The sequence below is a fragment of the Prionailurus bengalensis genome, chromosome B3 (genome assembly GCF_016509475.1).
Source record: "Prionailurus bengalensis isolate Pbe53 chromosome B3, Fcat_Pben_1.1_paternal_pri, whole genome shotgun sequence".
Classification (NCBI taxonomy): Eukaryota; Metazoa; Chordata; class Mammalia; order Carnivora; family Felidae; genus Prionailurus; species Prionailurus bengalensis.
In genome coordinates, this window is record NC_057355.1 from 42,993,137 (window position 1) to 43,013,782 (window position 20,646).

A 20,646-nucleotide genomic window follows, 5' to 3' on the forward strand; every position below is an offset into this window, starting at 1 on the left:
TGTGAATGCACCCATCACTAAAAGAAGATAAGAGTCGTGTTTTTCTTGTTCTTACCTAATATCATCCCCATCCCCCAAAGCCAGCCTTCGGAATGTCTTACCTGCTTTCTGGTTTTCAGTCTTGATTTTAAAAGTATTTCCCCTGTTAATTATAAGCCACTCTGGGCACAGGAACCTTATGGGATGCTGAAAATAATTCTTATCTTGATTGATCTGGGTGAGGTTACATAGGTGTTTACGTATGTTAAAAAAAAATCTCTTGGAATACAATTAAGCTTGCTTATAAGATTGTGTGTATCTTATACCTTAATTAAAAAAAAATCACAACTCACTTCTTAAGCCATTGGTGCTGATTTTTGCTTGGGAAAATATACTCCTGCATATAATTGTGCTGTTGGAACATTCCTTTGAAGGCACACAACCACCTCTGGCCTTTCCAGGCTGTACCCACCTGGGATACTCTTTTTCTTCCATTTGAAAACTGACCTGTGTTCATTCTGTAAGAGAACTGCTTCCAACTAGCTCAGATTAAAAGAGATCTGAAGCATTTGGTTCAGCATTTGAGTGTATGCTATTTCTACTTAAGACACTGCCTTGGTAGTTAATAGCTTTTACAAATAATGTTAAATAATTAAACAAAATATTGTTCAGTGAATTGAATCCATCCAAAGGCGGTTGTAGGATGGGGCATGTGCATTTTGTTTCCAGCATATACATGCACAACACTGTGCTTGATGATTAATATATAGTCTCTAGAATTGTCATACAAACCTGTAAATTGGTGATTATTCCTAGTAACTTATCAAGTTCGCATAGTGATGGGAAATTGAGGAAATAATACACATTAGTGGGCATAAATGAGTTGCTTTGGGAATTAAATGAATGTAATAATGTAAAATATTTAGCATTGTGCCTAGAACGTGGTAAGTGCTAAATGCACAGAAGTGGTGATTATTAGGGGTGCCTGGGTGGTTCAGTTGGCCCAGGTCATGAATGATCTTGTGGCTCGTGAGTTCAAGCCCTGAGTCAGGCTCTGTGCTGATAGCTCAGAGCCTGGAGCCTACTTCGGATTCTGTGTCTCCCTCTCTCTCTCTCTCTGCCCCTTCCCTGCTCATGCACTCTCTCTCTCTCTCTCTCTCTCTCTCTCTCTCTCTCTCTCTCTCAAATATAAATAAACATTTAAAAATTTTTAAAAGAAGTGGTGATTATTAAAAATAATAAAAATAGAAGAGAGGTGGGGCGCCTGGGTGGCTCAGTCGTTTAAGTGTCTGACTTCAGCACAGGTCATAATCTTGCGGTTCGAGCTCAGTGTAAGGCTCTGTGCTGAGAGCTCAGAGCCTGGAGCCTGCTTCAAGTTCTGTGTCTCCTTCTCTGTCTGCCCGTCCCCCACTTGCACTTGGTCTCTCTCTCTCTCTCAAAAATAGATAAACATTAAACATTTTTTTTTAAATAGAAGAGAGGTTGAGTGCCATGGTTGAGAAAACTGGGTCTGAAGTCAGATCTTGTTTTGATTATAGAATGGCTCCTTATCATGTCAACTGAGCAAGTTATTTAGCCTTTCTAAGCTGGTATCAAATGTACAATAGTAGGTGGAACCTTTGAGAGGTAATGAAATTAATTACGGCATAAAAGAGACCCATGAGGTATTGAGGAGGGCACCTTTTGGGATGAGCACTGGGTGTTGTATGGAAACCGATTTGTCAATAAATTTCATAAAAAAAAAAAAAGAGAGACCCATGAGAGCTCCCTCACCCTTTCTGATAATAGTTTGTACCTGTAGGGTTGTCATAATATGTCATGCATAATAAGATCATGCATACGAAGAGGTTAGCTTGCAGCCTGACCTATATGATGTCTGATTTTATATTTGTTGTTATTATAGAAGAGAACAAATGCTCGTTAGTTCATTTATTCGTTCAAAGCAATATTTACTGAATGCTTCTTGGATTTCGGCCACCATACTAGGCAGGTGGATCCAGGCTGTACAAGATCACATCAGCTATAGACGTCTATCAGAGGAGCAATGATGAAATATTTGAATTCTGTCTAGCTGAGGCAGGAGTGAGAAGAAACTATTCAACAGGATTTATATACTTAATCTTGGTAGCGGGGCAGTGTTGGTGGGTCGCTGGCCTTGCCATGCCCTTGACTAGCTACTCTTTGTCTCTGTATCCTCTCGATGCCTGGCCAAAATTTTGGGGGGCCGTGCTAAATCTATGGGAGAATGATTGCTGAATTATATACTTGAGGGTCACATGCATATGTTTGGACTCAACTTTTCCCAGGAGACAAGAGGCTGTTAGCTCTGCAAGTGAGAGCCCAGAGAGTCCTTGGTTAAAATGGTGAGGCTCCCAATCTGAGAAGTTAAGCAAAGCTGTGTTGTAGTGGGAGAAAGGAAAAAAGCACCAGAGAATGAGAAATGATTTAGAGGCGAAGAAATACAGACTTTGGAGTAAATCTGTCCTAGGTTGAAATCTGTTATGCAACTTTTTAGCTATGGGACAGTGGGCAAATTAATTAACCTCTTCGAGTCTAAGTTGCAAAGTGAGGGTAACAATATCTACCATACGAGGCTGTCAAATGAGGGGTTTGGGTTAGCCATATTTGTTTTGTTTTCCTCTGGCTCTCAAATTTCTCCAATTCACTCCAGTGCTTTCTGACAGATAATCTTCCTAACTTTTCTCACAGTCCATGGTGTTAGGTTATTCTCTAGCTTTCTCCTCCATCTTTCCCCCCCAAATCCTTTTTGCTTTTCTCAATGAAAGGTTAGCAAATAGCATGTGGGTATGAGGCAATGTGAAGTGAGAATTTATTTTTCAGTTTTTAAGCAAGAATTGTTAATTTTTCACAAGTATTCCTAATTTTGACTTCTGTTTTTTTTATTTGTTTTTTTAAGAGAGAGAGAGAGAGAGTTCTAGAGTGAGCCGGGGAGAGGGGGGAGGGGAGAGGGAGAGAGAGAGAACCTTAAGTAGGCTCCATGCTCAGCATGGATCCCCACTGGGGGCTTGATCCCATGACCCTCAGATCATGACCTGAGCCGAAATCAAGAGTAAGATGCTCAACCTACTGAGCCACCCAGGTGCCCCTGACTTTAATTTTTTTAAGTTTACTTATTTATTTTGAGAGAGAGAATGAAAGAGCACATGACAGCCAGTGGGAGACAGAGAGACGGAGGGAGGGAGGGAGGGAGGGAGAGAGAGAGAGAGAGAGAGAGAGAGAGAGAGAGAGAGAGAATCCCAAGCAAGCTCCATGCAGGCAGTCAGCCAGGAACCCACCATGGGGCTCCATCTCACAAACCATCAGCCGAGATCAAGAGTGGGACACTTAACCAACTGAGCCACCTAGGCACCCCATCCCTGACTTTCATTTTTTTAAATTTATTTTTTAATTAAATATAATTTATTGTCAAATTGGTTCCTATACGACACCCAGTGCTCATCCCAACAGGTGCCCTCCTCAATGCCGATCACCCACTTTCCCCTCACCCCCCATCAACCCTCAGTTTGTTCTAAGTATTTAAGAGTCTCTTATGGTTTGCCTCCCTCCCTCTCTGTAACTTTTTTTTTTCTCCTTCCCCTCCCCATGGCCTTCTGTTAAGTTTCTCAGGATCCACATATGAGTGAAAACATATGGTATCTGTCTTACTGTGCCTTATTTCACTTAGCATGATACCCTTCAGTTCCATCCATGTTGCTACAAAAGGCCAGATTTCATTCTTTCTCATTGCCAAGTAGTATTCCATTGTATATATAAACCACATCATTTTTATCCATTCGTCAGTTGATATTTAGGCTCTTTCCATAATTTGGCTGTTGTTGAAAGCACTGCTATAAACATTGGGGTACAAGTGCCCCTATGCATCAGCACTCCTGTATCCCTTGGATAAATTCCTAGCAGTGCTATTGCTGGGTCATGGGGTAGATCTATTTTTAATTTTTTGAGGAACCTCCACACTGTTTTCCAGAGCAGCTGCACAGTTTGCATTCCCACCAACAGTGCAAGAGGGTTCCCATTTCTCCACATCCTCGCCAGCATCTATAGTCCCCTGATTTGTTCATTTTAGCCACTCTGACTGGCGTGAGGTGGTATCTCAGTGTGGTTTTGATTTGTATTTCCCTGATGAGAAGTGACGTTGAGCATCTTATCATGTGCCTGTTGGCCATCTGGATGTCTTCTTAGAAAAGTCTGACTTTCGTTTTTAACAGAAATTACTCACCTGTCATTTTGCTCACCTATTTTTATAGCTCAATCCCACATTGCCATTTACTTTTGCAATTGCCTTTGTTGTCTGCGTTATTCTTAAGCCAGAATGAAGGTAAGAACTATAATTACTACAGTGTTCGTTATCTTTAAACCTCTGTATCCAAATTCCTTTGGGTGGAGTGCTATACATCAGAGTGCTAATGGTGTTTCTTTACATTTGTTTGTTTTGGATTAGGACTGTAAATATCTGATTTCTTCAAGAAGTATGTATGATTTGGGACATTACTGTATGCACATAATCAAACCTTCAAAACACATTTTAAAAGGAAAATATTAAAATTTAAAGACTTTTTATATTATATGGTAATAGCATTATTTATACTGCCAATTTTGAGCTGAATTTTCCACTCTGAGGTTTTCTATTCTTTCATTAACGTTTCAAAGTAAGATCTCTGAGAATTACTACCAGCCTAGCAGTTATTTAACTATAATTATTGAAAGACAAAAGGGTGGCAATGTTCGGGGAGCTAAAGGAAATTAATACCTGCTGTGTAATTTGGGGTAAATTGTTTAATATCCCTGACTTTAATTTTCTTGTAAAATGGGGCCAAAGCTACTACCTGCATTTTACTTATCTCACAGATTTTTTTTTTAAGGTTACGTGAAAACTTCCTCATAATTCATGATAGTTCATGAATTATCACTGATTATTAATAAAATGGAATAAGACATATAAAAGCACACACATTCTTTCAAAAGTGTAAAGTACCATAGAAGTGCAAGGAATTATTATTATACAAGGATTAATACTGCCCACTTCTCCCAGCAGATTAAGCTTTCTGTTCCATTTGCTTGACCCCACTATTCTGCCTGTGGCATCTTCCCTGTCATCTTGCACTGTGATTCATAAATGCTTACATTGTTTGCTTCTTAACCGTTCTATGGTGCATACCTATTCCAACCGGAACATAATATTGTTTACTTGCTTTCCCCTCAGTGCATAGTTGGTGCGAGTGTACAAGGGGAGAGGGATTGTTGGAGGAAGTTGTGTGGACTAGAAATATCTTGGGGACAGATGGAGGAGGGCGTTCTGAACACTGGAAACTTATTGGGTATTTTTGAGCAGGTTACTAACTTGAGTTCACCTGTGCTTTGGGAAACTCGCTCTGGTGGCAGTGTGTAGATGGAGAGGGGGAAAAAACGGAGGCCAGTTAGGAGGTGATTGCGTGCTCCAGGTGAGATTGAAGAATTTAGGCAATGTGGCAAAGGCAGAATAGAGCGGTTTGGCTTTTAATTGGTTGCAGATGGTGAAGGAAAGAAGTGCAAAGTGCCTCCTAGGTATTTGGTCAGGGTGACTGAGCAAGGAGAACTAAATGGTTAAGGATTAATTTTCTGTGTGTAGGAGTGGAGAATGGAAGTGGGCACTGATAGTACTGGTTAGTATTCGTTCTTCCTTTTACATCCATTTTACATAATACTAATTGTAGTCATTTTGATTTTGATTTTCTTCTCCAATGGATTTTGATTTTAATACGTGATTTTTCTTTTTGATCCTGTCTTAGTCCATTCAGGCTGCTATAATAAAATACCATATAGACTGTGTGGTTTAAAGACAATGCAAATTTATTTCTCACAGTTCTGAAGAATGGAAGTCTAAGATCAAGGTGCCAGGAGATTAAAACTCTGGTGTGGACCACTTCCTGGTTTATAGGCGGCCATCTTTTTGCTGTGTCTTCACATGGCAGAAGGGGTGTGGAAGCTCTCTGGGGTCTTTTTTTGGGGGGGGGGTCTTTTTTTATTTTGAGAGAGAGAGAGAGAGAGAGAGAGAGAGAGAGAGAGAGAGAGAGAGAAAGATGGGGGAGGGACAGAGAGAGAGAGAGAGAGAGGGAGGGAAAGAATCCCAAGCAGGCTCCTATCAGCACAGAGCCCGAAGCAGGGCTCAAACCCACGAACCATGAGATCATGACCTGAGTCGAAATCAAGACTCAGACGCTTAATCGACTGAGCCACCCCTAGGTGCCCCATGCGGCTGGGTGGGGGCTGTGTCTTTTTTATAAGGGTACTAATTCCACTCATGAGGAGTCTTCTTAATTACATAATGACCTAATCACCACCCTAAGGCCCCACCTCTCAATACCATCACATTGGGGGTTAGGATTTCAACATGAATTTAGAGTGGGGACACAAGTATTCAGTTGACAGTTGTTTAGGAACAATTCATACATAGTTTTTCAAACATTATGCATAGCAAAACAGTTAATAAATGCTTATGACTACAAATCATCTTAGCATTTCTTAGGTTTATTTCTGTTCACTGTATCTCAACAGCTTTTTGAAGTATATTTTAGAAAATGCCCAGGTTCCTAAAGAGAACTGGTTTGTCAATGGGTGGTTAAATTTTATTTAAAAGAATTTTTTTTTTAACGTTTATTTATTTTTGAGACAGAGAGAGACAGAGCATGAACGGGGAAGGGGCAGAGAGAGAGGGAGACACAGAATCGGAAGCAGGCTCCAGGCTCTGAGCTGTCAGCACAGAGCTTGACACGGGGCTCGAACTCACAAACTGCAAGATCATGACTTGAGCTGAAGTCGGACGCTTAACCGATTGAGCCACCCAGGCGCCCCAAATTTTATTAAGGTACAGAGTCCTTGCATTATAAAAGCCCCACTTTCCATGTCTTTGCCACACTAGACACAGTTCAATGGTAGTATGGAAGAAAAAGACATACTAACCCATAGCTAACCCATACTTACTGAAAACGAGAAAGATAAGAACAAAATGCATGTTCGGTAGCCATTTTATCTTTCATCCTACGATGGCGTTCTGTTCACCCTCTTTCCACTTTTAAATAATTAAAGATTTCCACGGGCCTGGGTGGCTCAGTCGGTTGAGCTTCCACCTTCTGCTCAGGTCATGATGTCCTTGTTGGTGAGTTTAAGCCCCGCATAGGGCTGTCTGCCGTCAGCGTAGAGCCCCCTTCGGATCCTGTTTCCCTTTCTCTTCTGTCCTATTGCCGGCTCACACACACTCTCTCAAAAAAAAAAAAAAAAAAAAAAAAAAAAAAATTAAAAAGTTTTTTTTTAATGTTCATTTTATTTTTGAGACGAAGACAGAACGTGAGCAGGGGAGGGACAGAGAGAGAGAGGGAGACACAGAATCCGAAGCAGGCTCCAGGCTCCCCACTGTCAGCACAGAGCCCGACGCGGGGCCCAAACTCCAAGCAAAACTATGAGATCCAGACCGAAGCGGAAGTCGGAGGCCTAACCGACCGAGCCACCCAGGCGCCCCAATAACAAAAAAAAAATATTTAAAAGTTTCAAGAAGCAAAAAGAAACGCAGATGTTGCCCCAGGTGGGGTTAATGTAGCAGGACAAGGGTGCAGGGTCTCCTTTGCCCCACCTGACCCACAGGTGAACATGTGGTTACATAGGAGGCGCTCAGGGTGGATACGGGGCCTGAGAGGGTCGGTTCGGCTGGAGGCGAGGCGCTGGGGAGCTGCTTTCGCCCAGGACGGCGAGCTCTGCGGACCTGAGGTCCACGGGAGGCGACGGCAGGCCAACAGCGGCCACAAAGGTGTCGCTGTGCTCAGTAACTCCTGCCTTCGTTTTCGCTAACATCTTCCTCCTCTGGGGCCTCCGGCACGGCAGCAGAGGCAGGCCCAAAGGCGGCCTCCCCGTCTCTCCTCCGCCCTCCCTCGGGTGGCCGGGACCGCGGCTGCCGAGAAGCAGCCAGCTTGCTGCAGCGCTCCCGCATCCTTCGGGTCCAGGCGGCAGCGGCGGCGGCGCGCGTGCGCACAACCCGGGTCACGCGCGCGGCGCGAGGGCGGGCCGGCGCCCGCGGGGCTGTGGTTCGCGGCGCAGGTCGCCGCCCTCAGCTGCGCCGGGCGGTTCCGGCTCCTCCCTCTCCCGGTGCCTCGGTTGCACGATGGTGCTGGAGTCGGTGGTCGCGGACCTGCTAAACCGCTTCTTGGGGGACTATGTGGAGAACCTGAACAAGTCCCAGCTGAAGCTGGGGATCTGGGGCGGTAAGCGAGAGGGCGTGCATGGCAGGCTGCCCGCGCTGGCGGAGGGGCCTACGCCGCGGGCTCTTTCCGCCCGGGTCCAGCCCGGGCCGGGCTCCCTTCGCCGCCCGAGACTCCGCCTCCGGGGAGGGCGCTCGGCGGGGCCCCCCTCCCCGGACGGCAGGTGCGGGGTGCGGGGAGGCCTGTGCCACCGCCACGGGGGCCAGGGTACCCGCCTGGGGTGGGGAGATGCGGCAGGGTCGCGCTCGCGCTGCCCGCGTTCCCAGGTTTCGCGTCCCCGAGGCGGTCCCCCTGCCCTGTCCCGCCTCTGCCCACCTCGCAGGGTCCTCTCGCTGCCTTCCTTAAGAAACCTTTCTGCTCCCGCACCCTGTGCAGTGGAGACTGCTGCGTGGTTACACACGCTCTAATAAAGTGGCACCAAGGAAGAAGAAAAAGGAAATTGCGTTTCACAGTTACCTTCTCGTGGCAGTTGTTGATGAGCAGGAACTGGGTTTCTTCTCTTTAGGATTGCAGGATTTGGGAGGGGGTCCATCGGCCCCGGAACATCCTTAGGAAAGGCCTGTTCGTATGGGCTTCTTACTATTAATACTTTCAGCGTTTGAGAAAACGACTTCTTCCCTTAATATTTACTTCACCTCAGTAAGATGACTTTCAGTTTTATTTTGGACGACGGAAAAAAATAATTCAGGCGACATCTGGCATCATCATTAATTAGGTGCATGCCCCAAAATGTACCCCGGCGTTTCTCTCCTCAACCTTGAGTGCGTAGAAGTAGACAGTAAGTAGTATGCTTGCATACTCTTCGGAGAGATTAGTCATTTGCACTGATTATGCATATTAAGCTTTGGGGCTCTTGGGAATACTTTTCACTCTACAAAAGACTTGAGAATTTTGTCAGCTTGGGAAGGAAATCCAAAGAACCACTCAGATGGATGGAACTGCCTTTTCATTGAGTCAACCTAAAGTGAAAGACCCACGCTGTCGGATGGGGTAACCACTAGCCGCTCTGGCTGTTAGGCCCTTGAAGTGTAGTTACTGCCAACTGAGACTTGCTGTAAATACAACATGGAGTTTTGAAAATACTCAGTAGGAGAAAGAGTGTAATACCTCAATCTTTTATGTTGATTATACGTTGAAATAATATTTGATTATATTGGCTCAAATACATGATCAAAGTTCATTTCCCCCTTTTTCCTTTTTTAAAATAAAATTAAAAAAAATTTAAATTATTATTTTTTGATGTTTAATTTTGGAAGCGAGGGACAGAGTAAGTGGGGGAGGAGCAGAGAGAGAGGGAGACAGAATCTGAAACAGGTTTCAGGCTTTGAGCTGTCAGCACAGAACCCCACGCAGGGCTCCAACGCATGAACCCGGAGATCTTGACTTGAGCGTAAGTCAGATGCTTATCTGACTGATCCACCAAGGTGCCCTCCCCCCAAATGTTTTAATGTTTTGGCGTTTTTCAGAGAGAGTGAGAGCACACAAGCAGGGGAGGGCCAGAGAGAAGGGGACAGAGGGTCTGAAGCAGGGTCTTTGTGGACAACAAGGAGCCCGATGCCTGATGTGGGGCTCGAACTCAAAAACCCTAAAACCATGCATGACCTGAGCTGAAGTCAGATGCTCAAGCAACTAGGCCACCCAGGTGTCCCCTCTTAAAAAAAACAAAAACCAAACAAACAAACAAAAAAAACTTGTTTCCTAAAACATATAATTATGTATGTGAACCATATATTTATATTGGGCAGTGTTACAGAACCATGAGTGCTGCCCTAGGTTGTGAAGGAGCCTCCTTTGAATAGGTTGCTGATCATTTGACTGGTTCAGTTGTGGTTTGCCCAACACTACCCCCTTTGTTTACATGCCCCCCTGCAACATTAATATAATGCAAGAGAAGGAGAGAAAGAGACATGTAAGGAATTAAATATCCAGTGCCTTCTGCAGGAATCAACGCTTTCTTCATACTGTCAAATGCAAATTATTGCTTCTAGTCTAAACTTTATTTAGGAATTTAGGATTTAGGAAAGCATTTAGAAACCTGGATTCTAGGGTGTTGTGTTGGACAAGCCACTAACCTTACTCGGCCTCATCTTAATTTAAACTTAAAATTTTTTTTTTAATGTTTGTTTTTGAGGTGGGGGGGAGGGGTAGAGAGGGAAGGAGACACAGAATCCAAAGTAGGCTCTAGGCTCTGAACACAGAGCCTGACGCCGGGCTTGAACTCATGAGCTGTGAGATAATGACCTGAGCCAAATTCGGACATTTAACTGACTGAACCACCCAGGCGCCCCTTTATTTTAAGTTTAAAAGAAAAAAATAATGACACCAGATAATGTAATAGTCCTTTGCGGTCACTACTCAGAATCATCTACCAGTATGTAACATTGTGTCCTATTTACCTCAGATTATTTTTAAAGAAATAAAGTTTATAGATGAATGAAAGATTTCTTCTCTACCAAATCTTAGTTTTCTTTTACTTAAAAATTGGAAGTTGGGATAGATAACATCTAAGGGGCCTTCCAGTGCCAATACTCTGTGATTCTAGTTGCACGTGTTTTTGCTAAGAAATTGTGATGCAGGCTGGCTGGGGATTTTGAACTTTTCACATCTGAAATTAAAATGCCACAATATTATGTCATTTACTCCTTTTTTTTTTTTAAGTTTATTTATTTTGAGAGAGAGAGAGAGCGAGAGTGAGTGGGATGGGGTGGAGGTGGGGGTGGGGAGAGAATCCCACAGAGGCTCCGCGGGGTCCACGCAGAGCCGGATGTGGGACTCAGACTCAAAAACTGTGAGATCATGACCTGAGCCAATAACAAGAGTCAGACGCTTAACTGACTGAGCCACCCAGGCGCCCGTATTCCTCTCTTTTTTGATGGAATGTAGAAAAACATTTATTTTCTGACATCTCATTTTGTTTCTTTTAGATGAGGTATGCTGTCAGTGGGCGATATCCCTTTTATAATAGGCCTGAGAAAATAAACTGTATCCAATTGAAGTCCACTCAGTAATTCCCTTAGCCTTATCAACCCACATCTCTGCTTCTATAAAATTTTGCCACCTTTTATTTCTGTGGTTTATAAAGGAAGCTTTTATGGTTATTATTCAATATATTTTTTATAACACTAATTGTCCTCTTAAAGGCAAAATATATGTTGAGTATTTCTATCCTCTGAAAATATTCCTAAAGAAATAATTAATTTTTTAAATTAATATTTTAATTTAATTTAACTTTTTGTGGTAAACAGGTTGGTATATTAATGAAATAAGCTGATATTTATGACATCCATGATACTGACAAGTTTTATAAAGAATTAAAAATTGTATATAATCTTATTTGGAGACTGCTTTATAAATAAGGTTTATGTGTCATAGAGTTTGGCTGTTTGCATTTTTTTTTATTGTTATATTTTCACATCCTGAGAAAAGAATTCAACCTGTAAAAATTTCACAGGGCTGATCTTAATTTTCTTTAGACATAAATGGGAAACTAAATTGATACTTCTTAAAACTGGAGTATTTGACCAGGCGAAAGCAGTGATTTTTCAGCTGGAAATGAGTTTGCCCTGAAGGAATATTTGTTTAAAAATTTTTTTTTTCAACGTTTATTTATTTTTGGGACAGAGAGAGACAGAGCATGAACGAGGGAGGGGCAGAGAGAGAGGGAGACACAGAATCGGAAACAGGCTCCAGGCTCTGAGCCATCAGCCCAGAGCCTGATGCGGGGCTCGAACTCACGGACCACGAGATGGTGACCTGGCTGAAGTCGGACGCTTAACCGACTGCGCCACCCAGGCGCCCCTCCCTGAAGGAATATTTGGCAATGTCCGAGACATTTTTGATTGTTACACTGAGGGCTGGAGGTATGCTACTGAGATCTAGTGGGTAGACCGCAGGCATACCGCTACATTGTACAATGCACAGGACACCTCCCCACAACCAAAATGATCCAGCCCAAAATGTTTTTTGAGTAACTGGTCTAAGGAGAATATTGAGATTACCTTCTGCATTTTTAAAGAGAACTTCTGGGTGCTGAACAAGTTGTAGTAAGAAGTGAAAAAGTACTTAGAGGATGTATATGCCTTATAAAATTTGGAACTTAAGACAGAAACAGAGGTCTTAAGTGACTGAGAGGTATCATGTTGGTAAAAATGAAAAATCTTTCCATGATACCAGGAAGTAGTTTTAAAAATTAAAATATCGTATAAACACTTTGCAAAGGATTGTAGCATGCATATATTTGTACATGTATAGACACAGTGAAATACACAATAAATAAAATGTTGTAGAGTAAGAAGGATGGGGAAATTTTATTTGAAAGTCTAGAATCGGGAAGTTTATTGTGGATATTGTCTTTAAATTAGAGATGACTGCCTCCCCTTCCCCCTGCCAAAAAAAAGCTTTTTTTTTTTTCCTGTTTTTATTAAAAGCTTTTTTTCTTATTCTTTTCCTCTTATTTTTTTTTTATGCCAAGAAATTCCTATGTTTTTAAATAGGGATTTAAGGAGAATGATCTTTAAAAATTCTTGCTGTTACAGGAAAATTAGGCCCTGCTTATTTACTAGTTGTGGGATCCATGGGCAAAACGTTTTAATTCTTTAAGCCTCAGTTTCCTTATCTGCAAAATGGGGTAAATAACACTATGTGATGTAAATGATGTGAAAACCGTTTGTAATTCTAATTGTTAAAATGTTAATAATATTGATAGTGATAAACCTAGCTGAGTTATGGAAAATAGCCTGCTTTGTTTTATTTTCATGAGTATGTTTCCTCTAGGCTTCAGACTTCAGGGTTTTCATAATCTGTGTGATTATGTGTGACAGTAGTATGACAGTAGTGTGACGATTTGGTATAGAGGTAGCACAACACATGTAAACATTTCTTATTTTCCAAACTCTTTAAAAGAATAAAAAATCCATTTGCATTTAAAGTTATACTTAAATACTAATATTATCTGCCAGGTGGTTTGTAAGTCAGGTTCAGTTTTCAAAGGTTCAGAAAAGTGTGTGGTGGGCATGTTGCTGCCTATGCAAATAGTGAAGGTTTGTCTGGGTTTTTGTTCTCCACAATCTGGTACCTGAAGATAAATTGCACAGCCCTTAGCTATTTGAGCTGTGTCCAGGGTATAATTGTTTTAAGAGTAACATGTATTTGAAAAGGTATGTTGAAATACCATATCTTTTGCAACTTGCTTTAAGGAGTATTGTTGCAGTGTAGAACCTTTGTTAATTTGATTTTTCAAAGCTGATTTACTGTGGAAAGTCAGCAGGAAAATCCTTCATTCAGAATTCTCACTCCCATTTGGCATGCAGAGTATATATAGAGGCTATGATGTGTTGGATGCAAGGGGTAGCTATGGTGATCAGAGGAAGGAGCCAGGTGGAGTGCCCACAGTTTGTGATTCTGCAAACCAGGCTGAGTCTGTGCTGATTACCGTACTGTCCTTCACCTCATGCCTGACACTTTTCCATCAGCTGCCAGATACTGTTGGAGCAGAGCAGCACAAGGAAGAAGGAAACCTGGGGATATAATTCCATTTGTGGTACTGCCTAGTTGTGTGGCTTTTGGCAAGTCACTAACCAGTCGTCACTATTTTCTTACCTGCAAATGAGAGGGTTAGACAAGGTCATCTCTTCTGGCTTTCAACTTTTGTGATTTGAACAAAGCCAGAGCTGAGAGATCTCCTTCATTAGATAATGAATATCTTAATCACGGTATCTTTCCTCTTTTTCACTCAAAATAGTGAGCAAAGAGTCACAGTCACAAAATGTGACAAGATAAATGAAGTTCCAGCCTCATGCTGATATTTGCAAATCCAAATCTATCTAGTATGTTACATTGTCTTGACAGGTAGCTGTAGAATGCAAGAAATCGAACGTCTCTTTGGTTCTTTTGTACCTTGATAAAACGTAACAGTATCTAGATATTTCTAAACTTGTAGAGGAGTTTTTTTTTTAGCTCTTTCTTCCCAGCCAGCACTTGGTACAGTGAAGGCCATTTCTCAGTAGCCTGTCCTATAGCATATAAAATAACACATAGTTGAATTATAATATATTTACCCTCAGTTATTATCAATTAAAGCAATGCTTAAAACACTTAAATTGAAAATAACCTTACCACGCATTTAAATAACATCATAAATTAAAAATACACCCCTTTACCAGAAATAAAACAGGAAGTTAGTACTTTGACAACCGTTCTGCTAGGAAGGTCTGCCTTCCTGAAAGGGAGAAAGTTTAGCCTTAATCCGGCAGATTTCTGCCTTTCGTTGCCAAGACTTTCTGTTTTAATAGGGAAATGGAAAGAATAAGAATTAACTTTTTCCTTTTCCCCTCTCTCTCAAGACAAAGTCTCTGTGAACGATTAAAAGGAATCTGCTGGGGCACCTGGCTGGCTCAGTCGGAATGGCATGTGACTCTTGGTCTCCGGGTTGTGAGTTCAAGCACCACATGGGATGTAGAGATTACATAAATAAATAAAACTGAAAAAAAAAGTCTGCATTAACTAAGTTAATGTGGGTTGAATCGAAAGATTCAATTGGAATGAATTGCTACCATAGTTTCTTCAGTATTCTTTACTGAAACAATGGTTATTAAAATAATTTGTTTCATGCTTGAAAGATTGTTCAGTCATTTAGTTTAGCTCACTTTCTTGGAGAATGAAAGTGTCTGAATATTTTGATATACTATCAAATAAATAGTGAGTCTGTGATAGATACATAAAGGAAATAAAAACCAAATATATAGCACTGCATATTCTTTTTTCATTGTTTTACAGTATGCAAAGAGAGTTTCATGGAGTAAGGCATGGCATTTTTGTTTGTTGGGGTTGTTTTTAATAACAGTTTGATTTAATATTTGTGTTTTATATTAAGAACATCGACCAGGGAGTCAGGAGACATAGGTTCTATTCTTAGCACTGCTACACATTAACTGTATAATCTTAGATACATTACCTAATCTCCTTAGCCTTCAGCTTTTTCATGTAAAGTGAGAGGGAATTAGGTTTAAAGATCTTTATGGTTCTGAATAGTTATACTTTATGAATTTCTGTCTTTTGTTTTTGCAAACACAGCTTTTTAAAAAGTTCTAAAATAACCCTTTTGCAATGCCGTCTTCTGACTCTGTCCTTCCTTTGTGGTTATGTCCTCATTAGTTGTCCGATTTTATTTTCCCTTTTTGGTTTTGGATTTTTCATACTCTTAAAATGCAGAGACCAAAAATGGATCCACCATCTATACAGGCATCTCAGTGTTTGTGTAAGCACAAGAGAGATAGAATTATCTTCTGAATTAAAATTGTCTGCCCATTCTCTTCTGCTCTTTGAAAGATAGTGTGATGTTCTGAGCAAAACATTGGGCATCAGAAAGTTTGAGCCCTGGCTCTATCATTTATTAGGTTGACATAGTATCCTTAGGCCAGCCATTTAACCTCCCTAGGCCTCAGTTTCTTTTGTTTGATGTCTGTGTCCTGTCTCCTTCATTGGGAGACTGTGAGGATCAAGAAATGTTATAGATCAGAGAGTGTTTTCTAAAGGAGAACGATTTTATGTTCTTGTTGTAGTTGTCCTACCCCAGCATAATATGCATTCTAAATGAATCAGGTCAATGTTCATTGTGCACTTACTGTGGGGAGAATCAGTAAGGAATTTATAAGCAGGTTGGGGAAATATTTATATAGTTAAGTGCCACATAAGAAAGGTAGAGCTAAACTTCTGTGAAAGTTCAGGTGAATTATTTCTGCCTAGAGGTATTTAATATCAGTACTGTATTTCTTCATTTATTTTGTAGGCTTTATGCATTGAATAAGCCATTCCTGGACTTAGGTTTGTTCCATATTATGCCAGTACCATTTCATTAAAAATTTTTTTTTAATGTTTATTTATTTTTGATAGAGTGTGCAAGTGAGCGAGGGAGGGGCAGAGAGAGAGGGAGACACAGAATCTGAAGCGGGCTCCAGGCTCTGAGCTGTCAGCACAGAGCCCGATGCGGGGCTCGAACTTACAAAGTGCGAGATCATGACCTGAGCCGAAGTGAGACACTTAATCGACTGAACCACCCATGTTCCACCCCCATTTCATTTTTATTCATAAATATACTAATTTGGTTGTTTTCTATAATTTAGCTACCATTTCTATTTCTGTTTTATTTTCTTGTGATGACTCCACCTCTGCTTACCTTGGTGTCATTTGCTAATTTAATAGATTCACTGTCATTTTCATCTTCTGGTTCTTTAATAAGGATTATTAGATAGATTCTGGTCCAGGATTTACCCTTTAACGTACCTCTGAAAATACACTTTGGGATTAACTTTGAAATTTTATGTGTGACTCCCCAGCTGTGTATGCTCATCTAAAATGTGATGGTTTATTGATGAGAATCACATAGGGTGAGAATGAGAAGCCTTCTCTTCTGACACAGACTACATTTCCTGCTTACCGTCATCCTTTAGGTCTGTCAGTCCATCATAAAAGGAAATCACTTCATAGAACTTCCCTACGTGTCTGTCACTGTGGTCTTTTTGGAACTTCATGGGATTAGAGACACCTGATTGTGGGATTGGCTTTAGTGCCTTCCTTTCTGGCAGTGTTGGTTATCTGTTCTTCCTCCAATTGTTAGTCATTCTTTTTCTCTTTTTTTGTTTATTTTAAAGATTTGACACAGGGACACCTGGGTGGCTCAGTAGGTTAAGCACCTGACTTCAGCTCAGGTCATGATCTCACGGCTCATGAGTTCGAGCCCTGCATTGGCCTTTGTGCTGAAAGTTCAGAGCCTGGAGCCTGCTTCAGATTCTATGTCTCCCTCTCTCTCTGCCTCTCCCCCATTCATGCTCTGTCTCTCTCTCTCAAAAATAAACATTAAAAAATAATTTAAGGTTTTGGCACAGATATGGCCTGTGTTTCAGCCCTTGATCTGGCTATAGCAGTAAAATTATTTGCATGTAGATGGAATTATTATGTTATCTTGAAGTAGAGACAAATTAAATCTTTTTCCTCAGTATTCAGTCAAATATAAAATGGTTGATATGTAGGAAGGGCTTTGATCTTAGTCTTATAAATTATTTTTTATGTAAATGGGATTTCTGGCATTCTGAGAATATAGACTATTAAACTGATACATACATATATTTAGTGGAAGAGTACATATTAGCACAGTGCCTTACCTAGATAAAACACTCATCCACTGGTTGAATGAATGAATGCACTTATGACCTGGTGTTTGTCTGCAATATGCTGCTGTTCTTCCCATTTTCTTTGTACTAGGACCAGTGGCTCCTCCTTCAGTGCAACTAATTTATTGAAAGTGTCATTCTTATTTCATTGTTATATTTACTGTTAGATAGCATTCACATTTTTCAGAGAGGAAGTATGCATTTGTTTGCTAGACTCTACATAGCAGAAATAGATTTAAATTTTTTTTTTAAACATTTATTCATTTTTGAGAGAGACAGAGCCGGAGCAGGGGTGGGGCAGAGAGGGAGACACAGAATCTGAAACAGGCTCCAGGCTCTGAGCTGTCAACACAGAGCCCCATGTGGGGCTCAAACCCACACACCATGAGATCATGACCTGAGCCAAAGTCCAATGCTCAACCAACTGAGCCACCCAGTTGCCCCTAGAAATTGATATAAAAAAAAAAAAACACATCTTTTAAGTAAGGTAGATATTAGATGTAGGAGGAATGTGCATAAAATATACTGTGTTCCTATTGACCTTAGAACTTACAAGGGCACCTGGCTGGCTCAGTCGGTAGAGCATGCAACACTTTATTTATTTTTTAAATGTTTATTCATTTTTTGAGAGAGAGAGAGAGAAAGAGAGAGGGAAACAGACACAGAATCTGAAGCAGGCTTCAGGCTCTGAACTGTCATGACAGAGCTCAGCACAGAGCCCGACGCTGGGCTCCAACTCAAGACTGGGCCAAAGTCAGACGTTTAACCAACTGAGCCACCCAGGCCCCCTAGAACATGCGACTCTTGATCTCAGGGTTGTGAGTTCAAGCCCCACACTGGGTGTAGAGATTACTTAAAAAAAACAATAAATAAAAAGAATTTACCTTTGTTTTGTTTTTCATTTCTTATTCTAGTTTGTATAATTTTAACATAAAATTGTTATCTGATTATTATAAAAACTGGAAAATACTAAAAAATATTAATTAAAATCCTTAATCCTACTTGTTAGCAGTTATCACTATTATCTCTTTTTGTCAGACTTTCTAAATATACTTGTCTAAGTCTGTTAGCCATATTGGTAGTTTTCAGTATTTCACATTTAAATATCATCTCTTCTTTAAAGAACCAAAGTGCTACTGTAATAGAAACAGCACACTTTTTAAAAGTGCATTTATATTTTTACATTCATCAAGTTAGCGTCTTTAATAATTGTTAAAGAAATACTTTATATCTAATGCAGATTATTTCTGAGCACTTCTGGTGACACTTGACCCACTAGTGAGAGTCACTGGGTAGAGCAATCCTGATTCATAAGCAAGTTTGCAGGTCTCTCTGTGGTCCTTGATCTTGTTAAATAGTTTGGATTGCTTCAAATATGTACTAGCATCTGTGCAGTTCACTTCTTTTGGCTTGAATAGAGTTCCCAGTTGTAATTATTTATAATTCATCATCTGACAGAATTAAATCCAAGGATATGTTTCTACTCTATGTAATTTTTGTACGTATAAGACTTCTTTTTTGTTTATTATTTTTGAGAGAGAGAGAGAGAGAGAGAGACAGCATGAGCAGAGGAGGGGGAGAGAGGGGGAGAGAGAGAGAGAGAGAGAGAGAGAGAGAGAAACAGAATCTGAAGCAGGCTCCAGGCTCTGAGCTGTCAGCACAGAGCCTGACATGGGACTCAAACTCAGAAACTATGAGATCATGCCCTGAGGTAGGATGCCTAACAGACTGAGCCATCCAGGTGCCCCACATACACCTTCTTAAGGATTTTTTTTTTTTCCAATTCCAGAACCACATGTCACTTTTCTTTTTTTTTTTTTTAAATTTTTTTTCAACGTTTATTTATTTTTGGGACAGAGAGAGACAGAGCATGAACGGGCGAGGGGCAGAGAGAGAGGGAGACACAGAATCGGAAACAGGCTCCAGGCTCTGAGCCATCAGCCCAGAGCCCGACGCGGGGCTCGAACTCACGGACCGCGAGATCGTGACCTGGCTGAAGTCAGACGCTTAACCGACTGCGCCACCCAGGCGCCCCACACATGTCACTTTTCCATGACTACTTTATTATCCCTGCATTTGGTCTGTGATGTCCTCTTGTCGTTTCTACCTATAAAATTACTTCTTATTCTGACTCTACCTCTTTGATCCTGAAGTTACCGTTTCAGGTTTTAATTTCTCTGTAGTGTTGTAGAAGCTGCTTGACTGCCTGTATTCTTTCCCTTTCCTTCTATTATAATGCTGATAATATTTTATTTATTCCCATTTGTGAGACTTCTTACCTTCTCTCCTTTTTTGAAGCTTTCATCAGGTAATTTTAGAAAATGTAAAATACATGTGTAGCAAATGAACTTTATTATATGGAAATAACCACTGTGGTCATTATGGTCTCTAGTCTTAGAGTTGTTTTCTTTGTATGTGTGCATATATATACTTTTTAAATTACATCAGTTTAGATCAATCTGAACATTCTTTGGCCTTTTAAAAAACTTAATATTTTGTGAACATTTTCCCATGTCTGTCTCCATTTTTTGCTCTATATTGTAGCTGTATTATGATTTATGCCTTCTTGGACATTTAGTTCTTTAGGTACTTCCTCTCTCCCATTCATCCATTTATTTCTGCTGTTACAACCAGTGTTGCAAAATCCTTGCAGCTAACTTGTTTGGGCAGATCCATGGTTATTTCTTAGGAGAGTAGAGTAATGGTTCTAAAATATAGCTCTGATTTTGTCATTCCTCTTATATGTATTTCATCTCTGTGTTGTGACCAGTCTGAACTTTTCATTTTCATCCTAAAAACTCTTCGTTAGTCTGGCTCCTGCCAAACTTTCCAACTTTATCTCCTGTTGTTTTATCACACCCTCCAGGCACACTAAATCACATGTGGTTTCTAAAATGTGTCTTACTCATGCACTCATGTTTGTCCTGTTTTCTTATCCACTCAGGAAATATTTCTTTGGCCTTCTAGCCTTGACTTTCATGGGAAGTTCTTGATCTCTTTGGGCAGTTAGGTGTCTTCTTTGCATCTTGTATACTCTTCTCCTGGAATGCCATAGAGTTTTTACAAAATTTTAGAAATTTAGTCTCCTTTGCTAGACTGTGAGCTCCTCAATAGCAGGGATGTCATTTTTGTCATTTCTCTATTCAGTACCTAAGAAGAAGTACTCTCTTAGGTAGTTCCTAAGAGGTACTACCTCTTAGTAGTAGGTGGTTAATAAATGTCTGTTTGAAAAAAACTTGAGATCTGGGGAAAAG

General features: G+C 40.8%; 1 protein-coding gene across 4 annotated transcripts in view; it reads left to right on the top strand.

Annotated features, from left to right (window-relative positions):
* Positions 1–8,044: 8,044 nt before the first annotated feature.
* VPS13C (vacuolar protein sorting 13 homolog C) overlaps positions 8,045–20,646 on the top strand; it is a 209,766-nt gene continuing 197,164 nt past the window's right edge. For 2 of the 4 annotated variants that reach the window (XM_043555278.1, XM_043555280.1), the window contains exon 1: positions 8,045–8,228. In XM_043555278.1, the coding sequence (XP_043411213.1) occupies positions 8,129–8,228 (100 nt within the window). In that variant the 5' untranslated portion in view covers positions 8,045–8,128. The remainder of the gene's footprint in view (positions 8,229–20,646) is intronic. The other 2 variants (XM_043555279.1, XM_043555277.1) reach the window with 2 other exon arrangements.